This window comes from Pseudophryne corroboree, chromosome 8 (genome assembly GCF_028390025.1).
Source record: "Pseudophryne corroboree isolate aPseCor3 chromosome 8, aPseCor3.hap2, whole genome shotgun sequence".
In the NCBI taxonomy this organism is placed as follows: Eukaryota; Metazoa; Chordata; class Amphibia; order Anura; family Myobatrachidae; genus Pseudophryne; species Pseudophryne corroboree.
In genome coordinates, this window is record NC_086451.1 from 413977065 (window position 1) to 413991487 (window position 14423).

General features: G+C 46.9%; 1 protein-coding gene across 1 annotated transcript in view; it reads left to right on the plus strand.

Moving 5' to 3' along the window:
• Positions 1 to 14423, plus strand: part of SPRED3 (sprouty related EVH1 domain containing 3) — a 99155-nt gene that overhangs the window by 78924 nt on the left and 5808 nt on the right. The window contains exons 3-4 of the mRNA XM_063937885.1: positions 8913 to 9081; positions 13571 to 13647. Coding sequence (XP_063793955.1) covers positions 8913 to 9081; positions 13571 to 13647 — 246 coding nt within the window. The remainder of the gene's footprint in view (positions 1 to 8912; positions 9082 to 13570; positions 13648 to 14423) is intronic.

A 14423-nucleotide genomic window follows, 5' to 3' on the forward strand; every position in this document is an offset into this window, starting at 1 on the left:
AGTATTTAGGCATCTGGATTACTCCTATGGCGCGTAGCTATGTGGCCCAAAATATTGACCCCATTCTAGCGACATTTAAAGAGAAGGCTCATAGCTGGAAAAAACTACCGTTGTCTGTCCTGGGTCGGGTTAATCTATTTAAAATGGTGATGCAGCCAAAATTCCTTTATGCTCTACACAATTCTCCGGTATACCTCCCCAAGAAGATCTTTACTGTTATAGAGGGCGTTCTGTCCTCATTTATATGGGGTGGCAGGCCAGCGAGAGTCTCTATCAGGACATTATGCAGATCTCAGATGTCCGGCGGGGCAAGTCTCCCTGATCTCAGACTATACTATGTAGCGGCTCAGCTGTCTCGTCTGAGTGAATGGATCGGGGATTCTCTAGGTACTACGGTGAGGGGGTTTCTGGCTGAGCGGGCGGAGTGCTCTCCTACTTTCTCTCTTTCTCCTCTTCAGCTTCTCCTCTCTGGTCTCTCAGCGCCTGGCTTGCCTCCCCTGTTGCGTCAAGCCTTGCTCATCTGGCGCTATGCACACACTTTATATGATTGGGAAGGACATGATGCCGGTACTCCATTGTGGTTCAATAGTGCATACCCTGAGCTATATGAGATGTCGCTAGATAATATATGGATTGCTAGGGGTGTCGTGGCGCTGGGTCAGCTGTACCACGATGGAGTGCTGAAGTCATTTCAGCAACTGAAGATCGAATTTGATGTACCTAATACTGCTCTGTTCCGGTATTTTCGGCTTAGACATGCTGTACAAACTCAATTCCCTCATGGCCCACCACTGATTGTTGACTCACCTGTTAGGACGATGCTTACTTCTCTGAGTCAGAGGGGGAGGGTGTCTACCATATATGCTGCTTTAAATAATAGAAGCTACCCCGATCTATTAAATAATCTCCGTATTAAATGGGAGACTGATTTGGGGCGCTTGTCCCATGAGCAGTGGCTCCAGATTATGAGCTCCCTTAGATACACTACGCCGTGTATAAGATATAAGCAGGTTTTTTTCTATATTTTACACAGGGCCTATCGTACTCCAGTTACTATGCAGAGGGCAGGTCTTAGGGAAGATTCTAACTGCCCCAGGTGTCGGGCAGCCGATGCCGGATTTTGGCACTTACTGTGGGATTGCCCTGAGATTTCCCTTTTTTGGCGTAAAGTGTGGAGTGATGTGATCATGACAGCACCGTCCCTCCCTACATTAGATCCTGGTATATGCTTGTTTGGGTTAGATCTTGAGGAAACACACTCTGTCTTACTGTATAAATATGTCCTGTGTCTCACTACGCTGGCAAAAGTTGTTATTGCTAGGGTCTGGTTCTCGGCAGATGTGCCTAGGGTGGAGCACTGGAGGGCGTTGGTGAACGAGGTAATTCGTCATGAGAGGCATATGTATAAAATACGGGGTTCCACCTCTCGATTTACGGAGATGTGGGATCGCTGGAGTAGCACATGGCTGGGCGGGCAGGTATTGAGCACTTGAGCGACATTCGTAATAATATTGATATTCTATGTCGTGTACACATATGCGAAAAGAATTAACACGCACACCGAACTGTGATCTGAAAATACCTGTTTATTGATGGCAATTGTTATAGTTTATTTCAATGTTGTTGTTTTGTCTTGTTGTGTCAATGTGTTACAAAACTCAATAAAAAATTACTTGATTAAAAAAAAAATATGGATACCCTTGATAAAGATAATATTCTTTTGACTCTTGGTTATATCAAGGACGCTGCTGATTACCTAAAGGATGCGGCAAGGGATGTTGGCCTCTTGGGATCAAGAGCCAATGCCAGGAGGGCGCTGTGGATCCATCAATGGAATGCTGATGCCGACTCCAAGAAAAATATGGAAGCTCTCCCCTTCAAAGGTAGTGTTTTGTTTGGTGACGGCCTGGCTGACCTGGTGTCTACCGCTAGTGCGGGTAAGTCATCTTTTCTTCCTTATGTTCCCACACAACAGAAAAAAGCACCCCATCAACAGATGCAGTCCTTTCGACCTAATAAATACAAAAGAGGAAAAGGCGCGTCCTTCCTCGCTCCAAAGGGTAGAGGAAGGGGAAAGAGGTCGCCTGCAGGATCAGGCACCCAGGACCAAAAGTCCTCCCCCGCCTCTACCAAGTCCACCGCATGACGCTGGGGCTCCCGTGCGGGAGTCCGGGCCGGTGGGGAGCCGGCACCGGATCTTCAGTCAGGTCTGGGTTCAATCAGCCCTGGATCCTTGGGTCTTAGACATAGTGTCTCAGGGGTGCAGGCTGGAGTTTCAGGAGATGCCCCCTCACCGCTTTTTCATTTCGGCCTTGCCAGTGTCTCTTCCGGAAAGAGAAGTGGTAAATGCTGCGATACAAAAGTTGTGTCAACAGAGGTTCATTGTTCCCGTTCCCCCGTCCCAACGGGGGGAAGGGTTCTATTCGAGCCTCTTTGTCGTACCGAAGCCGGACGGTTCGGTCAGATCGATTCTGAACCTAAAATCTCTCAATCCATACTTGAAAACTTTCAAGTTCAAGATGGAATCTCTTCGAGCTGTGATCTCCAGCCTAGAAGGGGGGGATTTTATGGCGTCAGTCGACATAAAGGATTCCTACTTACACGTCCCGATATATCCTCATCAGGCCTTCCTGAGATTTGCAGTGCAGGATTGTCATTACAATTTCAGACGTTGCCGTTTGGGCTTTCCACGGCCCCGAGGGTTTTCACCAAGGTCATGGCAGAAATGATGGTTCTCCTTCGCAAGCAAGGGGTTACAATTATCCCGTACTTGGACGATCTCCTGATAAAGGCGAGGTCCAGGTAACAGTTGTTAAGAAATGTGGATCTTTCCCTGTCGGTTCTGTGACAACACTGTTGGGTTCTAAATTTGCCAAAGTCTCAGTTGATCCCGGCCACTCGGCTGCCCTTTCTGGGCATGATTCTAGACACAGAGCTACAGAGAGTGTTTCTTCCGGAAGACAAAGCTCTGGAAATCCAGACAATGGTCAGGGAGCTTCTGAGGCCGACAAGTGTGTCGATTCATCAATGCACTCGGGTTCTTGGGAAGATGGTTGCGGCTTACAAAGCCATTCCGTTTGGCAGGTTTCATGCCCGGGTGTTTCAGTGGGATCTGCTGAACAAATGGTCCGGGTCTCACCTGCACATGCACCGGAAAATAAGTCTATCTTCCAGGGCCAGGATTTCTCTCCTGTGGTGGCTGCAAAGCTCTCACCTTCTAGAGGGATGCCGATTCGGAATCCAGGACTGGGTCCTGCTGACAACAGATGCAAGTCTCCGAGGCTGGGGTGCAGTCACGCAAGGAAGAAATTTCCAGGGAAAATGGTCAAACCAGGAATCTTGTCTCCACATAAATGTTCTCGAGTTAAGAGCCATTTACAATGGCCTGCTGCAAGCGAAAAACCTTCTTTAGGGTCTTCCTGTCCTGATCCAGTCGGACAACATAACAGCGGTGTCGTAAGTAAACTGCCAAGGTGGAACAAGGAGCAGGGCGGCTATGGCGGAGGCCACAAGAATCCTTCGCTGGGCGGAACAGCACGTGAGCGCCCTGTCAGCAGTCTTCCTCCCGGGCATGGACAACTGGTTCCGGTATGAATGGTCGCCCATGTTATGGTCGACAGTCATTAGGTCGACCACTATTGGTCGACATTGACATGGTCGACATGGACACATGGTCGACACATGAAAGGTCGACATATGAAAAGGTCGACATGAGTTTTTTTACTTTTTTTGGTGTCGTTTTTTGCGTAAAGTGACTGGGAAGCCCAATTAGTGCACCGCGTCCCCTCGCATGGCTCGCTTCGCTCGCCATGCTTCGGGCATGGTGCCTTCGCTCCGCTACCGCTTCGCTCGGCACACTTTACCGTTCCAATCGTAGTCCATGTGGATTGTAAAGTATGGAAAAGTTCCCCAAAAGAAAAAAAAGTTAAAAAACTCATGTCGACCTTTTCATGTGTCGACCTTTCATGTGTTGACCATGTGTCTATGTCGACCATGTCAATGTCGACCAATAGTGGTCGACCTAATGACTGTCTACCATAACATGGTCAACCATGTGAATATAACTGTGGACAACTGGGAAGCAGACTTCCTCAGCAGAAACGATCTCCATCCGGGAGAGTGGGCCCTTCATCAAGAGGTATTTGCAGAAGTGACAAGGCGTTGGGGAATTCCTCTAATAGACATGATGGCGTCTCGCCTCAACAAGAAGCTCCCGAGGTATTGTTCCAGGTCACGGGACCCCCAAGCCAGTGCAGTGGACGCCCTGGTGACTCCGTGGGTGTTTCAGTCGGTGTATGTGTTCCCTCAGTTTCCTCTCATTCCAAAGGTGCTGAGGATCATACGTTGAACAAGGGTTCAGGCGATTCTCGTCGTTCCAGATTGGCCACGCAGGGCGTGGTATCCGGATCTTCGGGAATTGCTTGTAGAAGATCCTTGGCCGCTTCCTCTAAGAGAGGACATGTTACGGCAGGGGCACTGCGTGTTTCCGGAATTACCGCGGCTGCGTTTGACGGCGTGGAAGTTGAGCGCCAAATCTTAGCTCGGAAAGGTATTCCCGGGGAGGTCATCCCCACTCTCCTTAAAGCTAGGAAGGAGGTTACGGCGAAACATTATCACCGCATTTGGAGAAAGTATGTTTCGTGGTCTGAAACCAAAGCAGCTCCTGCGGAGGAGTTTCACTTGGGTCGGTTTCTCCATTTTTTGCAGGCAGGCGTCGATGCAGGCCTGAAATTGGGTTCCATCAAAGTGCAGATTTCGGCTTTATCTATTTTCTTTCAGAAAGAATTGACCGTCCCTTCCAGAGGTTCAGACTTTCGTGAAGGGAGTGCTGCATATCCATCCTCCATTTGTGCCGCCAGTGGCGCCGTGGGATCTTGAAGTGGTGTTGCAATTCCTTATGTCTCACTGGTTTGAACCTTTGCGTAAGGTTGAGTTAAAGTTTCTCACTTGGAAAGTGGTCATGCTTTTGGCTCTGGCGTCTGCCAGGCGAGTGTCAGAGTTGGCGGCCTTGTCTCACAAGAGCCCTTATTTGATCTTCCATTCGGATAGAGCGGAATTGAGGACTCGTCAACAATTTCTGCAGAAGGTGGTTTCTTCGTTTTCACATTAACCAACCTATTGTGGTGCCTGTGGCTACGGATGCTGTGGCGTTCCAAAGACTTTTGATGTTGTGAGAGTTTTGAAAATTTACGTCGCCAGAACAGCTCTTACCAGGAAAACAGAGGCTTTGTTTGTCCTGTATGCTTCCAACAAGATTGGAAATCCTGCTTGCTAAGCAAACTATTGCACGCTGGATTTGTAATACGATTCAGCAAGCTCATTCTTCGGCAAGCTCATTCTACCAGAAAAGTAGGCTCATCTTGGGCGGCTGCCCGAGGGGTCTCGGCACTTCAGCTTTGCCGAGCAGCTACGTGGTCGGGTTCAAACACCTTTGCTAAGTTTTATAAGTTTGATACCCTAGCTGATGAGGACCTCATGTTTGCTCAATCGGTGCTGCAGAGTCGTCCGCACTCTCCCGCCCTTTCTGGAGCTTTGGTATAGACTCCTTGGTCCTTTTGGAGTCCCCAGCATCCTCTAGGACATAAGAGAAAATAGGATTTTAATACCTACCGTTAAATCCTTTTCTCCTAGTCCGTAGAGGATGCTGGGCGCCCATCCCAGTGCGGACTGTTCCTTGCAGTTGTATTATTACTGGTTATATTTGATTACACGTGGGTTATGTATTAGTTATATTCAGCTTGTTGCTGTTGTTAATTCATACTGTTATCTGGTTTGCTGCTACTCCGGTTGTACGGTATGTTTGTGGTGTGGGCTGGTATGTTTCTTGCCCTTAGTTTAAACAAAAATCCTTTCCTTGAAATGTCCGTCTCTCCTGGGCACAGTTCCTATAACTGAGGTCTGGAGGAGGGACATAGAGGGAGGAGCCAGTTCACACCAAGTCAAAGTCTTTTTAGTGTGCCCAAGCTCCTGCGGATCCCGTCTATACCCCATGGTCCTTTTGGAGTCCCCAGCATCCTCTACGGACTAGGAGAAAAGGATTTACCGGTAGGTATTAAAATCCTATTTTCATGTAAATATAGTACAAACGAATAAAACTAAAAATACAAAAAACGATGAAAAAGGTGCTTTTGGGCTAATTAATAATTTAAAAAAATATATAAATATGAATTATATTTCATTTAAATAAATACTTTAATTCCATTCGGGGAGCATAACAAATGAAAAAGTTGAGTTTAGGGCAATTTTTGGCCATTTTTCTCACTACAACGGGGTCTATTCAATTAGTGTCGGAATTTCCGATAAGACGGAAAAACTGCACTTTTTGACTTTTTTAGGTCAAATCTGGATTTGACCTATTCAATTCTAGTGCTGTTTTTCCAACTTGCGAGAAATTCTGACTTGTCGGAAAACACGAGGATCGGCGGATTAGCCGCGGATCCACTTTTTTTTCGTCGAATTTGCGGGCACTTCTGACAGGTTTTTGGCCCGTTTTCGACAATGCCGATTCGACTTAAAAAAAAAGTTGGATCGGCATTGTCGAAAACAGGCAAAAACCTGTCGGAAATGCCCGCAAATTGAATATTGAAGTGTCGGATCCTCTCTGTCGGAGAGGATCTGACACTAATTGAATATACCCCATAAATGACATGTAGTTATTGGCCCAGTTATGCAAATGGCAAACTTGCTTAATTACTTATTAGTGGGGTGTTCAATGCGTCCTGAAGCAAATCCCCACATTTATACATTAAAATAAAGATTTTCATTACCTTTTCACCTGCTCACGGAGTGCGCACAAAGAAATGTGAAATTCCTCTGGAACAGCAATGTGAGTTTGGAATTGCATTCACAGGACCCAACTCGCACCTAATTGAATCAGCCCTATAATTTGGGAATAATGGAGCCATTGAGCTCTTGGGGATGGAGTTTGGATGACAGCGCATCATTGGAAGTCTATGAAGGCAGGAACTACTGTATAAATCTAGGCTGGCACACTGCTAGGCTCCCCAGGTAACTCTGCCGGGAAAGTTAAACAGTTATCAGGATAAAAACATGGGGGAGGTGTTTCAAGCCTTCTAAGTGGAGAAGTTGGCAATTGTAACCAATCAGCTTCTAGCTAGCATTTATAGATAGAAGATGATTGGTTCCCTGCTTGTCCACTTTAGGTACCTTAGTATTCTTCCCATTATGCTCTGTTACTTTCAGTCAACTGAGCCAACATATAGCAAAGAGTCTGTGGCAGGTGACATAGGAGGGAGCATAAGTGCACAATGTTACTGTGTCCACAGGCCTGGAAAATGGAGGGGTAGGGGGTGGGGGCATTTATTAAAATTGTTGATAAGGTAACCATGCACAAAATGAACAGTATCCAATCAGATTGCCAGTTACAATCAGAGTGGTGACGGTGGATTACAGCACCTTCTCTCAGTAGGGAATTCCTTTCCTTTCTATATGTATATGGGTATGTGAGGTGTAGGTCGACAGTGAAAAGGTAGACCGTCATTAGGGCGACCACTAATGGTCGACATGCATTAGGTGAACATGGTCAAAAGGTCGACGTGATCAATAGGTTGACATGTAAAAGATAGACAGCGCTTATGGATGACAGGTACAATAGGTCGTCAGCTGTGTCGGACTGGTGCATTAAGGGCCCACCGGGGGAATGCATTGGTGGGGGCTCATGTGTAGGGGTGTGGCCACCAGTCTCCAGAGGGCTGTGGCCAGACACCACATTGGTTTACCTAACTCTTAAAGAGTGCATGGGCTGGGCCCCTTAATAAATATATATAGTAAACACAATGCATGCGTAATAGCGTACTAAATTAATGACAGCAATGTACTGTAGAAAATACACCATAGTCCTGTGCAGTATAAGGTAATATATGTATAAGGTATCATTATTGCAGTCTGGAACCTGATCCCTAGAGAAGGAGTTGGGGCCCACCGGTGGTTTCCCCTGTACCCCTGTGGGCCAGTCCAAGCCTGGTCGTCAGAATCAGATGGTTGACACACGTGGACTATTATTGGGAATAGTAACCTGTGCCAAGTGCAGTGGTAGCAGAGGCACCTTGCCGGAAGCATGGCAATCAAAGCAAGCCTTGCGAGGGGATGAGGTACACTAATTGGGGTTTTACACGTTTTGACAGTGAAAGGACACCATAAAAACTTAAACTGAAAGATTGTTAGTTCAGTGTCACACTTATTGGTGATCTACTTCACCTGACATTGGTTATCTATGATTGTAAACATTATGATTGTAAATGTTTAGGTGTTAAAACCTTAATGCAGTCAAACCATTGTTATATTGACCATGGTCCGCTGCCAGTCCTTGTATGCCAGGACAGTGTTTAGAGGCACCCGTGTCTGCACATACGAGTGGCATCACTGTATATGTGATTGCAGAAATCCGGGAATCCTGACATAAAGAATCTTGGCTACACCCTGGCAAGCCACAAATGTTTTTCTCTCAGAATGTCAAAAATACAATAAAAATAAAAAAAAATTACAGGTGGTTCATTACCACTTACATCCAGTAGATGGCACTGCAGACAGCCTGTACTTGTTACGTACGTCAGTGTAGTTGGTCACAGAAATGATTTGTGTTACTAGAATTAGTCTTCAGTCTCCCTAAATAATTACATATTTATTTTATGTGTTAATCTGCATGTACTGAATGTATGCCATGTGTATGATATATTATAAATGAACACATTTTGGGCAATTTTGTGCACAGGGGTGTCTCTAGCACAAGGCAAGTGAAGACAGTTTTCTTATGTGGTAGAAGGTGGGGGGTGGTCATCAGTGCACAGACCACCTCCATCCTTCCATAGAGACTGCATGAGAATGTGAAACACTGTGCTGCACTCACTGTAGACTACTGGTGGATAAGCAGTGTCTTCATGTCTTCTCCACAGACTATCCTGGAGTGTGTCCTGAAGAAGGGTCTAGTGTACAATAAAGCCAATCCCATCTTCCATCACTGGAAAGTAGAGGAGAACAAGTTCGGGCTGACCTTCCAGAGTCCGGCAGATGCAGTGACGTTTGAGAAGAGTGTGCAGGCTGCTATGGAAGAACTGGTGGAAGGTTTGCAATGACACTTATTGTGCTTTGTTGCAGATACAGTATGTCATATCTATTCTGATGGACTGGGGCATGAAGGGCCCACAGAGAAAACGCAGCTGCAGGGGCCCATGCTTAAGGGGTGTGGCCAGTTCACAGAGGTTTGGCCAACCATTAGGGAGGACATAACCTGCAGACAACATGAATACTACAGTGCCTGGGCCCATTTATATGTTAACCTAACCTCTAATTTGATTGGCAGAGAGTGAATCTTGGTGTAGTTTCTATAGAAACAAATCATGCATCCATGTATATCCATGTTTCTGCTCTACCACGTAACTGACCCTCTACCTATACAAGTGCACAGTCTGGAACCTGACATTAGAAGTGGGGCCCACAGGCAGTAGGACCTACCGAAGATTACCCTTGTACCCCTGTAGGCCAATCCAACCCTAGTGACAGGGACAGGTAGCAGAAACTCTCTCCTGGGCAGGTGGTGGCATTCCAGTGGAGGACACCAAGTTTGTAGAGACTGTGCTATTTTAAATTTACATCCCTGAGGAAGTAGTTGACACAACGAAACGCATCGGTGCACTCACATTTCAGCTGGTGTATCAGGTGGCAGGGTGCATCACAAATGTTTCTCCAATAAGCTTAAACACATAGATATCAATAAGAAGAAAAACTGAGTACTTACGGCTTTTGTGAAAAATGTAAAAATATTTAATCACCTCAGAAGAAGAACTGAGAAAGCCAAATCACTTACCGACATTTCGGTCCTAATCTGGGACATTTTTCAAGGCTTATGTCATCCCGGTGAAAAGCAGAGGAGCAGAAGCATGGTACATAAAAATCTAACATAATAATTACCTGACAGCCCACAATGCGTTTCACACTGGGAAGAAGATCTACACTGAACCCCACACTGGAGACTCGCCCCTTCAGCACAAAGCAACTACTTTTATTTTCTAAACTGATCTGGGGAAAAAATGAATGATAGTTGCTGTGATTGATGTGTTGCTGCAGATGCATCCTCATACATCAGGCATTCCCAAACGCGGTCCTCAAGGCACACCAACAGTGCAGGTTTTAGTGATATCCAGGCTGCAGCACAGATGGTTAAATCAAAATAACTGCGGTACTAATTAAGCCACCTGTGTTCAAGCCTGGATATCACTAAAACCAGGACTGTTAGTGTGCCTTGAGGACCGTGGTTGGGAAACACTGTCATACATCAAGCCTTAATATGCCACGCAGTGCAAGATGATTTGCGTGAGTCTCTAGGTTCTGTGTAACTTTGCTAGCGTCAGGTGTCTTTTTTTTTGCTGAAAATGCAATGCGATTAGGACACACAATGGGATTGAGCTGATTAATTTGATATATGACACTTATATTATGTGTGAGTCTGGATATGGAGCAGATCAGAATTTGTATTTAAAAAAAGCTGTAGCTACATTGTAGCAGTTCGTATGCAGAGTCAGAGACTGAGTCGCACACAGATGCCTGATGCTTGCAGACTTTCAGGGGACCTGGCGAACCGAGAGGAGCTGTTTAGTGTGACTGCAGCAATGATGTCTGAGGACACATCTGTATATACAAAAAATGTAAGCAAACATTTTATTGGCTACTGGTAAATCAACCTTCTCATTTATAAAGTTGCTCAAAAGTTCTGTCCTCTATGTAAAGATTCGGTCTTTATGTTCCGAATCTCTTTAAACTGTGCTTGTTTAATTCCTCCTAAAGGTGTAAGCGCACAGGAAGTCTCCACATAAAGGTGTGAGCGCACCGGAAGTCTCCACATAAAGGTGTGAGCACACAGGAAACCTCCACATAGAGATGTGAGCACACAAGAAGTCTCCACATAAAGGTGTGAGCGCACAAGAAGTCTCCTCATAAAGGTGTGAGCTCACAGAAAGTCTCCACATAAAGGTGTGAACACACAGGAAGCCTCCACATAAAGGTGTGAGCACACAGGAAGCCTCCTCATAAAGGTATGAGCGCACAAGAAGCCTCCACATAAAGGTGTAAGCGCACAAGAAGCCTCCACATAAAGGTGTGAGCTCACAGAAAGTCTCCACATAAAGGTGTGAGCGCACAGGAAGTCTCCACATAAAGGTGTGAGCACACCGGAAGCCTCCACATATAGGTGTGAGCACACAAGAAGTCTCCACATAAAGGTGTGAGCGCACAAGAAGCCTCCACATAAAGGTGTTAGCGCACAGGAAGTCTCCAGATAACGGTGTGAGCACACAAGAAGTCTCCACATAAAGGTGTGAGCGCACAGAAAGTCTCCACATAAAGGTGTGAGCACACAGGAAGCCTCCACATAAAGGTGTAAGCACACAGGAAGCCTCCACATAAAGGTGTGAGCGTACAGGAAGCCTCCTCATAAAGGTGTGAGCTCACAGAAAGTCTCCACATAAAGGTGTGAGCACACAGGAAGCCTCCACATAAAGGTGTGAGCGTACAGGAAGCCTCCACATAAAGGTGTGAGAGCACAGGAAGCCTCCACATAAAGGTGTGAGCACACAAGAAGCCTCCACATAAAGGTGTGAGCACACAGGAAGCCTCCACATAAAGGTGTGAGCACACAAGAAGTCTCCACATAAAGGTGTGAGCGCACAAGAAGTCTCCACATAAAGGTGTGAGCGCACAAGAAGCCTCCACATAAAGGTGTGAGCGCACAGGAAGTCTCCACATAAAGGTGTGAGCACACAAGAAGTCTCCACATAAAGGTGTGAGCTCACAGAAAGTCTCCATAAAGGTGTGAGCTCACAGTAAGTCTCCACATAAAGGTGTGAGCTCACAGGAAGTCTCCACATAAAGGTGTGAGCTCACAGGAAGTCTCCACATAAAGGTGTGAGCGCACAAGAAGCCTCCACATAAAGGTGTGAGCTCACAGAAAGTCTCCACATAAAGGTGTGAGCACACAGGAAGTCTCCACATAAAGGTGTGAGCACACAGGAAGGTTCCACATAAAGGTGTGAGCACACAAGAAGTTTCCACATAAAGGTGTGAGCGCACAAGAAGCCTCCACATAAAGGTGTGAGCGCACAGGAAGTCTCCAGATAACGGTGTGAGCACACAAGAAGTCTCCACATAAAGGTGTGAGCGCACAGGAAGCCTCCACATAAAGGTGTGAGCACACAAGAAGTTTCCACATAAAAGTGTGAGCGCACAAGAAGCCTCCACATAAAGGTGTGAGCGCACAGGAAGTCTCCAGATAACGGTGTGAGCACACAAGAAGTCTCCACATAAAGGTGTGAGCGCACAGGAAGTCTCCAGATAACGGTGTGAGCACACAAGAAGTCTCCACATAAAGGTGTGAGCGCACAAGAAGCCTCCACATAAAGGTGTGAGCGCACAGGAAGTCTCCAGATAACGGTGTAAGCACACAAGAAGTCTCCACATAAAGGTGTGAGCACACAAGAAGTCTCCACATAAAGGTGTGAGCGCACAAGAAGCCTCCACATCATACTTGCCTACCCTCCCGGAATGGCCGGGAGGCTCCCGAAAAACGGGTGACCCTCCCGGCCCCCCGGAAGAGCAGGCAAGTCTCCCGATATCCGCGGGTCACCCCCTGCCCGCCGCCCACTTAACGAGTAAAGTGGGCGGTCCGGGCAGGCGATGACGCGATTCTTGTTGAATCGCGTCATCGTAACCACGCCCCCTGCTATATAATGCCGGTAATCGCGGCATTACACAGCGGGGGGCATGGCTTAAATGACGCGGTCCAGAAGCTACGCCCCGTTCCGCCTCTGGCCCGCCTCCGTTCCGCCTCTGGCCCGCCCCCCTGTCACGTCACCTCACTGCCCGCCCCCCCTGCTGAGCCGACGGGCTGCTCTCTCCCGGATAGAGCAGCCCGGAAGTCGGCAACTATGCTCCACATAAAGGTGTGAGCGCACAGGAAGTCTCCAGATAATGGTGTGAGCACACAAGAAGTCTCCACATAAAGGTGTGAGCGCACAGGAAGTCTCCACATAAAGGTGTGAGTGCACATGGAGTCTCCACTAATTTATTTCAATTAACTAATTTCTTTCAATCATTGGAGCTCACATGAATGCAGCTACTGGAACAAAGTTTTAAAAATATCCTGGGCCACTCGTGACCTACCCAATAGTCTTCATGCCGGTGCAGCTACAAAGCCCTTCCCTGATGTACATCTGTGTGTGTGAAGCACTGAGACTGGTGCGAGTCTTGCATGTATATAGGCATAGCGTGCCCCCCGGAATGAAGCCCTCATGTGTCACTACTACAGGGTTTCATATGTTATAAACGCTGCTCTTTCTATCTTGAAATGCGTGGCATCCAATAGCTGTCATGCGATGCTTACCTAAATATGTCCACTTGTGTGTGTCCAAGATGCTACCTGATGTAATTAGTAAACGATGTGATAGTTCATTGAGGTAAATGGATACTTCTTGCTTGTAAAAATTATTTGCTGACTGGTTACAGGGGATCCTGATCTCCTGCCAAATTATAATCTGATCGCTCAATTATATTCCCCTCACAGGTTCTTTGTCACATTCAACATCCTCATCCTCCTCCTCCTCTCAGGAACAGGCGCGAGCAATGGAAGATGACATGCCAGTAAGTGTATAAGCAAAACTCCACAGTGGCTCCATTATTACTTCTCTAATCCCAGACTGTTCAACAAACAATGGGCAAATCATTATGTACTAATCCTTCATCACCGTGTTCCTGTATGTAATCACATCACCCAATATAGGACTGGTGATTAACAAATAATGATCCCAATAGTGGTCTAACGAAGTGACACAAAGGGCGGAAGTCAATTGTTTTTCCACCTGCAGCCACTAGATGGTGCCCAAACGGAGCTCGATTGTAGCTCTGAGCGGGCATAATAGCTGTCGGCGTTTGTATTTCAGCTCGCACCCCTGGGCCTATAGGTCTATGGCTCTCATTCCGAGTTGATCGTTCGCTGGCATTTTTCGCAGCGCAGCGATCAGGTCTCTACTGCGCATGCACCGCAATGCGCACGCACGTCGTACGGGTACAAACAGCATCGTTGCTGAGCAGTGCTTCTAGCGACTAATCCATTCGCACAACCGATTGCAAGGAGACTAACAGGAAAAGGGCGTTTATGGGTGTCATCTGACCGTTTTCTGGGAGTGGTAGGGAAAACGCAGGCATGTCCAGGCATATGCAGGGCGGGTGTCTGATGTCAGTTCCGGGACCGGACAGGCTGAAGTGATCGCAAGGGCTAAGTAGGTTCAGACCTACTCAGGAACTGCAAAAAAAACATTTTCGTCCCGCTTGGCTGCACATGCGATCGCACACTTGTAAAGCGAAAATACACTCCCCAGTGAGGGGCGACTATCTGATCGCTGCTCTGCAAAAAATAG